The sequence below is a fragment of the Ranitomeya variabilis genome, chromosome 3, assembly GCF_051348905.1.
Source record: "Ranitomeya variabilis isolate aRanVar5 chromosome 3, aRanVar5.hap1, whole genome shotgun sequence".
Lineage (NCBI taxonomy): Eukaryota > Metazoa > Chordata > Amphibia > Anura > Dendrobatidae > Ranitomeya > Ranitomeya variabilis.
In genome coordinates, this window is record NC_135234.1 from 451,863,532 (window position 1) to 451,880,173 (window position 16,642).

A 16,642-nucleotide genomic window follows, 5' to 3' on the forward strand; every position below is an offset into this window, starting at 1 on the left:
TGATCCATATGTCATCCGTAGGCAGGGTGTGGCAGCGTATTTTGCGCATGGCATCCTCCGTATGTAATCCGTATGGCATCCGTACTGCGATATTTTCTCGCAGGTTTGCAAAACCGACATCTAATGGATTTATGTGCTCAAATGTTCGTTAAAACATATATACAGTGTATATATATATGTCATTGAGACACATATATATATTCTGTATTTAGATTTAATTCAGCGCGAGATATGTGAAAAGCCGGTAATTCAATTGCATACAGTAAACCATCTCATATCCCCTTTTTTTTTGCATATTCCACACTACTAATGTTAGTAGTGTGTATGTGCAAAATGTGGGCACTCTAGCTTGTAAAATAAAGGGTTGAATGGTGGAAAAAATTGGCGTGGGCTCCCGCGCAATTTTCTCCACCAGAGTGGTAAAGCCAGTGACTGAGGCAGATATTAATAGCCTAGAGAGGGTCCATGGTTATTGGCCCCCCCTGGCTAAAAACATCTGCCCCCAGCCACCCCAGAAAAGGCACATCTGGAAGATGCGCCTATTCTGGCACTTGGCCACTCTCTTCCCGTGTAGCGGTGGGATATGGGGTAATGAAGGGTTAATGTCACCTTGCTATTGTAAGGTGACATTAAGCCAGATTAATAATGGAGAGGCGTCAATTATGACACCTATCCATTATTAATCCAATAGTACGAAATGGTTAATAAAACACACACACATTATTTACAAGTATTTTAATGAAATAAAGACACAGGTTGTTGTAATATTTTATTATACTGGTAATCCACCTGATGACCCTCGTCCTGTAACAAAGGAAAAATAAAAACTCAACAATATCTCATACCTTCCGTCGCTCAGGTCAAGTCCCACGAAGTAAATCCATCTGAAGGGGTTAAATCATTTTACAGCCAGGAGCTGTGCTAAAGCAGTGCTCGTGGCTGTAAAACCCCCGGGAATAGTGGAGCATGTCCGTTTGGAGATGTATAGGGGAGTAATGTATCTCTACCAGATAATACTTATAAATGCATGTATGACTGTATGTACAAAGGGGAAAGTAAAGTAGGAAAAAGACTACCTATGCACATTAGTATAAAAATAATTTAAAAAAATAACTATCCATTGAAATGGGAGTAAGAAAATTGGGGGATAAAAAAAAAATAAGACCATACCGGAGAATAAAAGAAAGAAAAAATTGAGAAACAGGGTAAAAAAATGGGTCTGGAGGAAGAATGTGTCTCAGTAAAAAGAAGGAAAGAAATTAGCCATAAAATAACCAGAGGACCAGGTAAGGTCAAATCAACAAATCATATTCCCTATTAAGTCCTTTAGGAGAGAGTGTTTGTAAAGTATGTATCCAAAAGGACTCCCATTTTCCGAGAGATCTAATATGATTACCACCTCGTCTATCAAAGGAAACTTGTTCGATAATCTGAAATCTCAATTTTGATATGGAACGTTTAGCACTGAAAAAGTGTTTGGAGATATAAAGTCACTTTTTTATGCACCAGATAATGGATTTACTGTATAGGAGTTCACATGGGCACTTGAGCAAATAAAGGATGTTACTGTATTCACAAGTGTAGTGGCATTTGATAGGAAATGACTGTCTTATGTGGGGATGTATAAACAAATCTTTTATGATGTTCGAGCATGAGTGGCAACTGACACAACAGAAGGTGACATTATGTCTGGCCTTAACAAATAGTTGTGGGAGTTTAGTCAACCTACCTATTGATTTATATTGTAAAATTCTTAATATTAGAAGGGCTTTAAAGGCACATCACTGGTTTACAAAATTATTTAATATTAGAGTAAGCTGTATTAAGAATACACCAATGCGTTTTGATAATTTGTTAAACCTTGGGAACAAATGGGTGGTATGTATAAACGAATGGCAGATGGTTAGAATTTTCTTTGTTGGGTATCGTTTGTCTATTAAGGTTTGACAGTGTCAGCTCTTTTGAAAGAAATTACTGGGATAACCCCTTTCTTTGAATTTATTGAACCTTTGAGATTTGTCCACTGAATCTGAAACTATTCTAGTCTATAAAATTGGGATCAGAGTAAGGACTACTTCATAGTCTTAGCATGACAGCTGGAATACTCAAGAAGACTGTTACAGTATGTTAGTATGTTAGTTTCATAGACAGGTCTGTGGTGAAAAGGCCATTGCTATCCTTGATGATCAATGTATCTAAAATGTGTATGTGATTAGTATAGTTATTCAGAATGAATTGGAGTTCAGATCTAACACTAAATAAGTATGGAAATCATACAGAGTGATAATTGGATCATTCCAAATACAGAAGACATAATCTATATATCTGTGCCAACAGATGGCATACTATTGCAATAAAGAATAAGTATATACATGATCATCTTCGAAGCAGGACATGTATGCATTGGTGTACGGAGGCGCCACATTCAAGCCCATAGCGGTCCCACAGATCTTTCCAAAAAAAGTCTCCAAACGTGAAGAAACTTTCAAGAAGAGTAAGATGTAAGAGGTCTAAACATAACGACATAGAATCAGCTGACATGGTAGTTGTAGAAAGCATCCAATGTAACTCCTCCGTGCCATTGAGATGTACTATTGAGGTATATAGAATAATAACATCGAAAGTGTTAAGTATGCATCTAGGAGGAAACAATCTAGTCAGTTTAGTTAGTAGTGTAAGAATGTTTAAAAAAAAACAAAAAACAGTGAGTGGTGCCAAAATTGAATCCGTAGAGGAGACTTTTGGTCAGCCCAGTGGTTTCAAGAGTGATTTATGTATTTTTGAAGAATACAAAAAACAGTGTGATAGCATGAGGGTTGTTTAGAAACAGCAGTTTTTTGTCAATGACATTCTGCACTAGATATATTTTTAAGATGGCTTGTATCTTAATTCTGATGGAGGATGTTGGATCCATCCTAATTTTGGTATATGTAGTTGTGTCCATTAGTTGGCGATACACTTAGTCTCTGTTGTCCTTGATGTCTATGACCACAATGGCTCCACCTTTGTCAGCTGGTTTAATGATTGTGTCAATACAGTATTTGAGTTTCTGTAAAGTTCAAGAGTACATCCTTTGAAAGATTCATTGCCGTTCGGAATTTACCAAGGCGATGTTGTATGAGTAATTGGTTAATGTCTTGGTTAATAAGGTAAATCATCATCTTACTCATAGAAAAAAGGAGTTTGAGTCCAAAATAGTAAAAAAAAATTTTAGACAAATCTTTATTTGTACAGTATATCAATCCATACCTTAATCTATAAAATACACCAAAGTTTATAACAAGTAACAAGACCAAGGTTTGGTTCCTTACCCATGTAGCAGATGAGGAGGGATCAGTAATTACCCTTAATGAGCCACAGGATGTAGCGCATGTGCGCCGCTGACCGCTCATTAAGGGTAATTACTGACCCTATAAGATCACCCTATACACACACCACAGTACCGCCCCCTGACGAAGCCGACGCGAAACGCACGTTGGGGCTGTACTTTGTGATCCCTCCTCATCTGCTACATGGGTAAGGAACCAAACCTTGGGCTTGTTACTCGTAGGACATTATGTTAATGAGATATCCTTAACTAAGGACAAGTGATATGAGACACTCAGGTTACTAGGTCCTAAGGGGTTTCTGTATTCCATGGTATCTATATCTAAGCACATAGCACTTTACTGTATACGTTTAGCAGTATGTGGTAGGTCACACAGGTCTGGTCACGGTTGTGTTCCCTTGCTGAGCATGTTATAAACTTTGGTGTATTTGACAGATTAAGTTGTGGATTGATATACTGTACAAATAAAAAAAAAATTAAATTTTTTTTTACTATTTTGGACTCAAACTCCTTTTTTCTATGAGTAAAATGCATTGTCAATGGAGTGTCCTAAATTGTTGGTGTGATTCCTCTATCAACAGCTCCTCCACATGGAGATTAGCCGGTATATGAGGATTATTGGTTTCATTAAATCATTATGGGATTGAATTAAATCATCATCTTAGTAGCATGGTAAGTCTTGGGAGGCATAAAATTGTTGGAATGCCTCAGACCCAATTGGTGATAGAGAGTTAAGTAGCAACTAAAGCAGAGACAGATTTATTAACAGAACTGGAAACAGTATTCGGGATAAGGCCAAAATGGGTCTTCAGCATAATGGAATGAAAAAATCTATGTACAGTCATGGCCAAAAGTATTCACACCCCTGCAATTCTGTCAGATAATACTCAGTTTCTTCCTGAAAATGATTGCAAACACAAATTCTTTGTTATTATTATCATCATTTAATTTGTCTTAAATGAAAAAACACAAAAGAGAATGAAGCAAAAAGCAAAACATTGATCATTTCACACAAAACTCCAAAAATGGGCCAGACAAAAGTATTGGCACCCTCAGCCTAATACTTGGTTGCACAACCTTTAGCCAAAATAACTGCGACCAACCGCTTACGGTAACCATCAATGAGTTTCTTACAATGCTCTGCTGGAATTTTAGACCATTCTTCTTTGGCAAACTGCTCCAGGTCCCTGATATTTGAAGGGTGCCTTCTCCAAACTGCCATTTTTAGATCTCTCCACAGGTGTTCAATGGGATTCAGGTCTGGACTCATTGCTGGCCACCTTAGAAGTCTCCAGTGCTTTCTCTCAAACCATTTTCTAGTGCTTTTTGAAGTGTGTTTTGGGTCATTGTCCTGCTGGAAGACCCATGACCTCTGAGGGAGACCCAGCTTTCTCACACCGGGCCCTACATTATGCTGCAAAATTTGTTGGCAGTCTTCAGACTTCATAATGCCATGCACACGGTCAAGCAGTCCAGTGCCAGAGGCAGCAAAGCCACCCAAAAACATCAGGGAACCTCCACCATGTTTGACTGTAGGGACCGTGCTCTTTTCTTTGAATGCCTCTTTTTTTCTCCTGTAAACTCTATGTTGATGCCTTTGCCCAAAAAGCTCTACTTTTGTCCCATCTGACCAGAGAACATTCTTCCAAAACGTTCTGGACTTTTTCAGGTAAATTTTGGCAAACTCCAGCCTGGCTTTTTTATGTCTCGGGGTAAGAAGTGGGGTCTTCCTGGGTCTCCTACCATACAGTCCCTTTTCATTCAGACGCCGACGGATAGTACGGGTTGACACTGTTGTACCCTCGGCCTGCAGGGCAGCTTGAACTTGTTTGGATGTTAGTCAAGGTTCTTTATCCAACATCCGCACAATCTTGTGTTGAAATCTTGTCAATTTTTCTTTTCCGTCCACATCTAGGGAGGTTAGCCACAGTGCCATGGGCTTTAAACTTCTTGATGACAAAGCGCACGGTAGACACAGGAACATTCAGGTCTTTGGAGATGGACTTGTAGCCTTGAGATTGCTCATGCTTCCTCACAATTTGGTTTCTCAAGTCCTCAGACAGTTCTTTGGTCTTCTTTCTTTTCTCCATGATCAATGTGGTACACACAAGGACACAGGACAGAGGTTGAGTCAACTTTAATCCATGTCAACTGGCTGCAAGTGTGATTTAGTTATTGCCAACACCTGTTAGGTGCCACAGGTAAGTTACAGGTGCTATTAATTACACAAATTAGAGAAGCATCGCATGATTTTTCGAACAGTGCCAATACTTTTGTCCACCCCCTTTTTTATGTTTGGTGTGGAATTATATCCAATTTGGCTTTAGAACAATTCTTTTTGTGTTTTTTCATTTAAGACAAATTAAATGAAGATAATAATAAAGAATTTGTGTTTGCAATCATTTTCAGGAAGAAACTGAGTATTATGTGACAGAACTGCAGGGGTGTGAATACTTTTGGCCATGACTGTAGCTCCTGTTCTAGTGAAAAGGTATCTAAGGTGTAAGTGAGTATGAAGAAATATTCGCTAATAGGGTCTGCTCCTTACGCGGGAGAGATCACCTCTCCCTGTGGTGCTTGCGTCCGGCCTGGCCCATCCACCTGGGGGTTTGCCTAAAAAAGTATAAAAAGGCCCACATGTTGATGAGGCATCACTGCATGAGCTGATAGAGCTATAATGATAGTGTTGGGTTCTGAAGAAATTCCTGAAATTGTAACGGGAAGACGTATCTTGCCAGCGATATACACTATTGTTGATGTAGTCTTCGGTATCTCATTTCCTCCTTTCTGTATTTTTCTTGAACTTTGAAAGGGAGTACATATTTAGCATATGATCAGTCATGCCAATTCTTGTCATGTCACTGCATTGTTACTGTTTTACTCCTAAAAATGTAAATTTAAATTTGTATTATTTTTCTAGTACTTTATACATGCACCTTCGTCTTTCAACATTAACTGTTTCCTTCAGGACATGCTCTTGATCAGATTCAAGAATGTCTCAACCAAAATCTGATCTGAGGTCTCTTCTACACGTTCCCAAAGTTGGTGCTTATTGGTCGACTCACTTGGGCATGTATACAGTTTTTTCTTCAACTCTACCCATAAGTGTTCAATTGGGTTGAAGTCTACGGACTGTGGAGATAAATCCGGTGCTAGAGATGGGCGAACCCGAACAGTAAAGTTCGGCGTCCGTACCGAACATCTACTGTTTGGGAATGGACACCGAACACCAGGAAGTCCGTGTTACTGTTTGGGTTTGGCCCTCCGACACCGGGTGTTTGTTACGTTGTCATGTACATGACAGCACGGCAAACACTGCTTCTGATCAGCGGTAAAACCATTACTGCCGGTCAAACAGCCACGGTTCCCATGCTGTCAAATGACAGCTTGAGCCCACAGCTGTGATCGAAGGTAAAAAGTTTACCTCCGGTCACTGGCGTCGGCTGATGGGACTACTGCTCCCATCAGCCTACGCCTGCTGCCGCTAATAACAGAGAGAGGCGGCGGCTGATGGGAGTATTCATCAGGCTGCACTGTAATGAATAATAGGTGTGGGTTCCCCAGTATTTTTGATAATCAGCCATGCAAAACTCACAACTGGGAGCTGCAACCCTCAAGGCTGGTTATCAAGAATAGAGGGGTCACCACTACCATTTTTTTTAAATTAAATTAATAGTTTAATAAGATGGCGTGAGATCCTCCACCACTTTTGACAACCAGCCAAGCTAATGCAGACAGCTGGGGAGTGGTATTCTCAGGCTGGTAAGGGCCAAGGACATTGCCCTCCCAGCTTAAAAGTTACAGCACACAGCCGCCCAGAAAAGGTGCATCTATTCTATTATTGATGTCATCTTTTTTGTCAGGTGACATCAAGCCCACAGATTAGTATTGTAAATAAACAAACAGCCAGATTAAAGTCTTTTATTTGAAATAAAACAAAACACACTTTTTTATTTAAAAATAACAAACACTGTTATACTTACCTAATGCCCATTACATTGAATCCCTCATGCCCTGTAATGAAACAAAAATAAAAATCAACAATATCCCTCACCTGTCCATCATTCAGTCCCATGCCGTAATCCATGTCTGGTATAAATAATTTTCAACCTGAATGGTGCCAAGATGCGACCGTCCAGCCTGAGAACCACTGAGAAATGAGCTGCTGTGAGCGCAGAGTCAGTGACTAGCAGTGACATCATCGAGGTTGCCACCGGTCACTGAGGCTGATTTCCCAGTCTAGCCCCTGAACTGTGGTGACCTCATAGAGATCACCGCTCACACAGTGAGAAAAGCCTCCCGGTAAACTCACCGCTGCACCGTGAGACTTTCTCATTGTGCTAGCCAGTCTTGTTGAAGCTGACAGCTGAGGCTTGCAGCCCCCAGCTGTGAATATTAATTTAATTAATCTGCTAGATTGGGAATGTTAAAACTTAGTGTGCCCAACCTTTGATTCTTCCATGGTAGTATGGCTGCCCATATTCTTTAGATTTTTGTTATATCCCTATGCATTCAACATTTAAGTTATATATATAGAAAGCTTTAATTGCACGCATATAATAGATACAAAAAAATATATACAATCTACTGTATATTATTGTTTCCAGACATGTTTTGTACAGCTAAACATTTGTTCTCAGTTACGAATACAACAAATGTAAATTCAGAGAGCATACAATTTTATAATGCATTGGCAAATAAACAATAATTTCCAGAAATAATACAATAATGTTCTGGGAACAATGGTAAATGAAAGCCATTATAGGTCATATTTCTCTGACATTGTAATTTAGGAAGCAGTGTCTGCAATTGTAATGGATGTTATGGGCTGAAATAGATTATCTTTGTTTTTCCCATTTCACTTAGTTTAAGTTAGATTCCATAAATGAAAAGTGTGATACAATAGATGTAAAAATAAGTATAAGCTGAAAACTAAATTTGGACAGATCATAGGTGGCTGTTGGCTTTAGATGTATGGGAATATACACATATCACTGTGCTAACTGCTTAATTAAAGTAATCATAGACAATACTCTGAAACCATAGACAATACTCTGAAATAGACATTTGGTATCTTGACAAGATGTAAAGTCTTTGTAGACAATGTCAGAGTAGTCAGGGTATACATGAGTCATGCTCAATCATAAGACATTCTCCATCTAGCTCGGACCATGGACTTTCTGGATTCTTCCTTTGGCCTTTTGCAATAAGCATTTAAATTCATCCCAAGTAAAGTTGTTTTTCCAAATTTCAGCAACACATTGCAAAAAAAAGGGTGTTTCGAATGCTAAGTATGTTCTTAATCCTAGTTAAGGACTAATAATAAACACATTTTATCTCTAATTGAACTTGGAAGCTGGACATTTTTTCTGTGCTGTAGTCTCGGACTTCCTTACTGCCTGGATTGGAAAGCTGGTATCTTTTCCTTAAATCGCACGGGGATGTACTGTGTATGATCTCTTAGAGTAAGAGGATATCTACTGTATTTCTACTGGTTTTAACTTGAAAATGTACACCAGTACTTCTTCCTGATCCGGGACACAATCATTATGTGCACTCACTGCTTTTTGTCACACAACTCACTAAAGGGAATCTTTCACCTCAAATTGGCGGGCTGTGTAAATGCCCTGTGTCCGGTCCGATGGGCAGTGTTTCGTGTTCTTTTCTCTACCCCATCCTTCCCCGCTGTCCGCAATATTTTCGGGAATTTGAGTAGTGTCCTCCATAGTTCGCGCGTGCGTAATGCAATCTTGTTTTGTGCATGTGCAGTATGCTTTGCCCAACTGCGGGCAATGCCGAAAAGCATTACTGCGCATGCGCCGGCACACTATGTCCCGGAACACAGCTAAATACTTCCGGGACATAGCGCGCCGGCGCATGTGCAGCAATGCTTTTCGGCTTTGCCAGCAGTTGGGCAAAGCATACTGCGCGTGCATGAGGCAAGATTGCATTGCGCACGCGTGAACTATGGAGGACACCTCCTCAAATTCTCAAAAATATTGCGGACAGCGGGGAAGGATGGGATGGAGAAAACAAGACGAAACACCGCCCATCTGACTGGACACAGGGCATTTACATAGCCCGCCAATTTGAGGTGACAGATTCCCTCAAAAACGCACTAAGTGCCTAACCATGTTTCTTTATGTAAAACTGTTGTGTGGTTTTCTGGCCATAAAAAGTTTGTCACAACAAGGCTTTCTCACCTTTGGTGCTGTGTCCCCGTAAATCCCTCTGAAAAGTGAGGTCTGTCGTGCACTTTTTCGGGAGTGTACACCTCCAGGAGGTGGACACTCAGACGCAGTCTACTACATCTGAATGTTTGCCTCCTGTAGGCATACTACACTTCCGAAAAAGTGCATGACAGAACTCACGTTCGCTCTGCCATCATCATTGCAGTTTATTGGCCCTGTTGGCGCATGAGTATGGACCGCGTTTTGCGGGAGTTTGCAGGCGCATGCTGGTGTACAATGATGTCATTTTCCTTTCTCTGTAGTAATGTGTTCCTCACCAGCACACACAGGACTACTATAGTTTAGATTTAGCACAAGCCTATTTATTTCTGTCTTTTCTTTGCCATGAAAGCATTATAACTCATTCTAAATATGTTTTTTGCCCTCCAGCTAGTAGCCTCCATTGTGTTCATCAGTTTCGGAGTGGTGGCAGCATTCTGTTGTGCAATAGTTGACGGGGTTTTTGCCGCTCGACATATTGTAAGTATTTGCACATGTTCCTATTTGAGTTGTTACCTAAAATTACATGTAATATCTATTGTCAATATGAAAGATATACAGCTTGTCAAAAAGTGATAATGTAGCAACATTGGAAGCACTGTCAGCAAAATGGTGGTTGTTCACACTTAGGCTTCATTCACATGTCTGATTATTACATACGAGTGCTATCCATGGTTTTCACAGATACCATCACAGACAAGAGTGCTCAATAGGGCCATTCACATGCCCATGTTTTTTCACGGACCGAGTGCTCCACGGAAAATTGTGAATCAAAGTCTAATTAAAATAACTGGTTTCTTTTTCTGTAACATAAGAAAATCGGACACGTGAATGAGGACATAGACCTCATGCAGATGTCAGTTTTTTTGTTTTTACGTGCGAGACAAACGGACCGAGTCTCATAAGTGATCTCTCATCTCATCAGAGTTTCATTAGATTTTCATCAGAGTTTGGTCAGTTTTTCATCAGTTTTATTCACTTCTGAGGAAAAAAAGTTTCTCCACCTTCCTCTAACAGTCAGTGAAAAACGGACACCCAAAAAATAACGGGCATGAAAACAGCCTCATAGACTGTCGTAGGTATGGGTGCTATCCCTGAAAAAAAGGCATTAGGCCTCAATCAGATGTCTGTTTTTCTCATGTACGAGAAAAATGGACCAATTTTGATCAGAGTGTCATTAGTGTGGTCCGACTGTCATCTGATTTTCTCATAGGGGGAGAAAAGTTAATCCACATCCTCATATGTAACTGGAAATTGGATGTCACTTTTTCACAGACCCATAGATGTGCATTGTTGAGGGTCAGATCAAAATCGGACATGTCTCTGCGATTTTCCCCCCTTTCACTTGGTCCATGAAACATCACAGACATGTAAATAGCTCCATAGACTACCACAGGTGAAAACCACGGATAGGACATGTAAGCAATAATCAGACTTCTGACTAAGCCCTTATTCTGACTTCCATTTTTTTCACCGCGATTCATCAGTGTTTTCCATAAGAGTTTCACCAGATGTTCCTCAGTGTCATCAGATTTTCATCAGAGTTTGATCAGTTTATTCAATTCTTTTCACTGATGAGAAAAAAAAAGCTACAGCTTTTCCTATCAGTCAGTGAAAAATGAACAGGAAGGACATCCGATTGCCGTCTGATTTTTTTTCACTGACCCATAAATTTTCATTGTGGCGTTTGATCCGGCACTCAGATCAATATCGGACATGTCTCTGTAATTTTGCACAAACTACTCGGTCCGCAATAAATCATTGACATGTGAACAGCTGCATAGACTCTAATTAATGTACACTCTGCACCCCATGTTGACTGGAAAAAAAACAGAAATGTAATTTTTGCAAATTTATTAAAAAAGAAAAACTGAAATATCACATGGTCATAAGTATTCAGACCCTTTGCTCAGACGCTCATAGTAATCTGTCCTGATCAATGTTCTGATCACACAGACACTCGGTTTATCTCTCTATATTGTATTATCACATGTCAAGGACAGATTTTATTTACTCAGAGTAAACTCTAAGGTTTCTATTGAGTAGCTATAAGTAGTGGTCTTGAAAAGCATAGCACAAAGTGCAGAGAGGGTCCAAGTAAATAGACACTCTGATCTTCAGACATTGTCTTCTAGCTCACAGTATCTGCTTGATACAAATATTAACACATAGCTGTCACACCCCTTCATTTCTTCAAAGCCTGGTCTCCCAGAGAATCATTGAGTTCTGCAACTTGACCTGCGAACTTGTCTCTGTAAATTAAAGGAATTATAATTTTTCATTATGAATAAGCTTCAAATCCAATGTATACTCATCCATTCTATATAATGTATAGGCTGTTTCTTAGATTTTCTTTTCTGTTTATTGAGTTCTGGTAAGAAAACATGCATTCATAGTCACCATTATTATTCATCAGCCATTTAATTGTAGGATTTTCTTAGATCAAAATGTTCTAACAATCAATGTTATGTCAATTTTAATAGAAAATTCAAAAATCAACTTTGAATAGCGGGTTTTCTGGGGTCAGAAGAAAATGAACTGAATGGAGAAAATGGTATAAAAATGAATTAGCCTATATTCACATAATAAACCCGCAGCTGTAATGACGACTCATTTACCCACTGTACTACTGCAGTCAATCACTAGCATGAGCACTCTAGTACTATACACCGCTGAGGCCAGTGATTTGGCCAGTGTCCATAATAATTTAAATGCTATAGTTTATTCCAGCATTAAAAAAAACTAAAAAAAAAAACCAATATGTTTTTATTACTTTTTCTTCTGTTAGGCAGGATCTTGAACATAACAGTTTTTATTAGAATATTCACAAATGCAATAATATCTACACAATTAGATTAATGACAGATAAATACTTTCTCCTCTTCTTCCAAAAGCCATCACTGTTTTTAGCTTTTTCCATTGAAATAGCTGCATGTGGGCTTTTTTTTTTTGCAGGGCAAATTCTAGTTTTGAATGACATCATTCGTTTTAAAGTAATTATAATTTACTGAAAAACAAAACAAAAATTCATGTTTGGTGAATTTTGCTTAAAAAACACAACTCTGCCATTTTTTTTAGTTCTTTTTTTGTTATGGGGTTCACTATGCAGTAAAAAATGACCTTCCATTATGGTTCTACAAATCAGTACAATTATGGTGATACCAAACATGTAGAGTTTTTTTAAAATTTAGATTATAAAAAATAAATTCGGAAATTAAAAAAAATTAAAAAAATTGTTTCCATTTTGCTAAATCGTGCAACATTATCATTTTTACATAATTTGAGCCATAAATTATTGTTTTTTTGTGTGGTAAGCTGATGGTTTTATAGATACCATACTTGGTCAGATGCCACGTTCTATTCATTTCTTGATGCATACTTTGGTGGATTTGTGGCAACCAAGTAAACCCAATTATTGTGCTTTAATTTGTATTAATTTTTACGGATTGTACTATACAGGTTATTTATTTTCATATTTTGATATATTGGACTTTTACAAACACAGTAAAATCAAATATATTTCATTTTATTTGATTATTTTTAGTGGTAAACAAGGGGATGATTTAAAGTTTTATATTTTTAAAAACATTTTTTGCAACTTTATCTTTTAGTACTCTTAGGCAACTTGAATCTGCGATCATCTGATTGTTTGTTTTATATACTATTGCAATACCATACTATTTCAGTATATAAATCGCACTGCAATGCATGGACTGGCTGGCGGCTCTCCTGTCCAGAGAGTAACACATTCATATATTTCTATGTAGCGGTCATGCTTTGGAACAGTTGCGGCTAGTCCGAGCATTGTGGTGCAATCTCGGTCCGATTTATACAGTGGTCAGACTGCGCCCTAAGGGCTCATACTCCCTTGCGAGCAACTCGGATGAGTCTCGCACGGCAATACCCGGCACTGCACCTGGCACTGGAGCGGAGTGTGCGGCTGCATGTATTCCTATGCGGCCGCATGCTCCGATCTGAGTTCCGGCAGCAGCGCCGGCTTTTAACATGCGAGACTCATCCGAGTTGCTCGCAAGTGAGCATGAGCCCTAACCGTGATATCTTGGGCTGGCTGGATCCTCAGCCTTTAAAAAAGCCCCCATCCATGTAGGTGAGATACAGACTAAATAAAAAGCACCCACCCCTCTCTCTTTACCTCAGCCGGTGTGAAAGAGAAAAGGAGTGCAGATAGGTGCTGACAGGCTGCAGGAACAGGAGGGAGATCTATAAGGTTTGATTCTCCTCAGTCTCTGTGTAGGATAAGGTTTTGTGGTTATTACTCTAGTAAACAAAGGCATTGCTTAGAAAAAAAATAAAAAATTAGAAACTCATAAATCACCCTCTCCCTTTTTCCCCTTTTGATTTTTACTATTGTAAAAAAAAAAAACAAAACAAAGATCTATACATATTTGGCATTGCTGATTTTAGAACAACTCAAACTATAACTAATTTGCCATGAGCACTGCAAAAAAAGGTCAGAATTTCTATTTTTTTGCTCCTTTGCCTAAAAAAAAAGAAAAAAAGTCATGAGATCCACAATTTTATCATTCTTAAACTTAAGATAACCCCTTCACAACTGGGTGATTTTCTGTTTTTGCACTTTTCTTTTTTCCTCCCCTTCTTCCAAGAGACATAACTGTTTTTTTTTCCATCAAAGTAGCCATGTAAGTCCTTGTTTTTTGTGGAACGAGTTGTACTTTTAAATGACCCCGTTCATTTTATCATATGATGTACTTGAAAGAGGGAAAAAAATCCAAGTGCAGAAAATCTGTGAAAAAAGCGCAATTCTGCAATATTCTTTTTTTATTTTAAATTTACAGCGTTCTCAGGTGTACAGTCATGACAGGCACAGGGGTCTTCAGTAGATCCCTGGCTATCAGGGCAACCCATAAGCACCCTGCGATCACATCGCAGGTGAAACGATGGCCAGTTAGAATGGTGCACCCCTTGCTGGTGTGCTGTAAATGCCGCTGTCACAAATTGGCAGCAGAATTTAAGAGGTCAACAGCCATGGGGAGAAATTCGCTTCATGCTCAGCTGTTAGAGTCAGAAAATGGCTGAACATCAAAACCATCATCTGCCGGCAGAGATGCAGGCTCAGTTTCTGAGCCCGCATCAAGGCGAGGAAGCAGGCATATGACGTACCAGTAAGGGTTTAAAGTTTGTTCTAAAAAAAAAAAGCCCTTATTCACCCCTTTCACCAAATAAAAAAAATTATTGGTTGTTGCATATGGTGACACAGGAAACATTATTTAATTTGATTTTAGTTTGGAAAAAAAACAAAATTGATTCTTTATGATCATTTCTCTTTGAAAAAAATAATAAAATGTGATAAAAAAAAGTCTCTTGTACAAAAAATTAGACCAATAAAAACTACAGTTTTTAAAGCAAACATTAAGTCCCCATAACACTCAGCTGACGAAAAAAGAAAAAAGTTACAGCTTACAGTATGCAAATAGAGAGGAAGAGGACTAGAACTCTAGTGCCACCTATTGGAAGTAGCAATCCTAACAGTCAATGTCGACCCTTTAATGAGCCTTGTCACATGACTTAGGATAATAGCCAAACCAGAATCTCAATTTGCAGACACTGTGTTTCGGGGTACTGTCGAGGGGCAGTACCCCGAAACACAGTGTCCGCAAATTGAGGTTCTGGTTTGGCTCCATCTCTCTCCTCCTTCCCTCCGGCAGCAGGGGAAGATCCGCCTGTCTAAAGACCTGAAAGACCTGGCTATTCATTGCTTGCATTGAGAAAAACGTGATGGTGTCTCGGCGGCTTTTCTACATGCATTTGCATATTTCCCTTAAGGGATGGGGGCAGTGTTCTGGATCACTGCGTTGAGAAACACCTGATGGTGTCTCCGCGGTGTTGGATGTTTTGATCTCCCCGAGGTCATTCACCCTTATGTTCATAGCCTTTTCACTAGGCACTGCTCCTAATAGCCAGTTTCCTACTCCACACTGATGAGGGGCAAATACCCCGAAACAGCTGTCTGTGGATGGATACCATGTTTTGGCATAGGTGGTTTTCCTTTATTGGATGCTGCCCTTCCCGTGGTGGTTCCTTCCCGGTGAAAGACCTGGCTATTCATTGCTTGCGTTGAGAAACACGTGATGGTGTCTCCGCGGCTTTTCTACATGTAAAGCTTCCCCTCCGTCAGCCCTTTCAGTTCCGGACCCGGCATGCAGGTACCGGCGGTCCTGTCTATCTCCTTACATTGACACCCCAGGATCGATGGATGCAGAGAAATGTGATATTGTCAAATTGAGTGCACAGCAACCTTATATCCAGTCCCTATGAGACAAGTCTCATGATGCTGAGTGTGTAAAGGAGTGGCGAAGCTGGTCTGCATCCCCCTGAAGATCTTGACTTGTGTTGTGTGTTTCATCTATTTTGTGGCCTGCAGCACTCAGACGGCAGATGGGGTTAACTATTGAACCAGCCCATGGTGGGAGGGGTTAAATGAGTCTAGGACCATAGTTCCTAGTTGTTAATTAGTTATTGGAAAGTAATGGAATGAGAAGAAGGTGAGAAAGAGAGAAGACTTTACTCAGGAAGCAAATTGTGAAGTAACCAAAAGCAAGTTGCAGCAGAGGATATAGCAGGCACGTGGGGTACCTACAGAAAACACTATTTGTACTAGATAAGAAAGCTCACTGTAGCCAGACCTGAGGTTCATAGCGAAGTCTAGCCAGTCATGGACACGTTATCGCTGGAAAAAAAAAAGAAAATTAAAGAAAAAAAAAATTATACTTACAAACTTAATTGAAACAATATTTTACTATCTGAAGGCACATCCCCTTTAAGTGATTATGCCGCATATAGAAACTAAAAATAAGTATTCAGATTTTTGTATGTACATTAACAAAGCTTTGTTTACATCCTCAAATGTGTGCAAGGTGTAAAGCGCTGCGGAATATGTTAGCGCTATATAAAAATATAGATTATTATTATTATTTATTATCCTCAAGTCCTCAGTATTGAGAAAATGACAGAAACAAACTGCAGTATTCCATTCTCCACTAGATGGCGAACACCTGTTAAAACTACAGTATATTAGTCTGTAAATGTATTATTACCTTTTGTA

The 16,642-nt window shown here is 39.3% G+C and overlaps 1 protein-coding gene across 1 annotated transcript in view; it reads left to right on the forward strand.

The window, feature by feature from the left end:
- Nucleotides 1-16,642, forward strand: part of TMEM255B (transmembrane protein 255B) — a 103,021-nt gene that overhangs the window by 29,333 nt on the left and 57,046 nt on the right. The window contains exon 4 of the mRNA XM_077296558.1: nt 9,949-10,038. Coding sequence (XP_077152673.1) covers nt 9,949-10,038 — 90 coding nt within the window. The remainder of the gene's footprint in view (nt 1-9,948; nt 10,039-16,642) is intronic.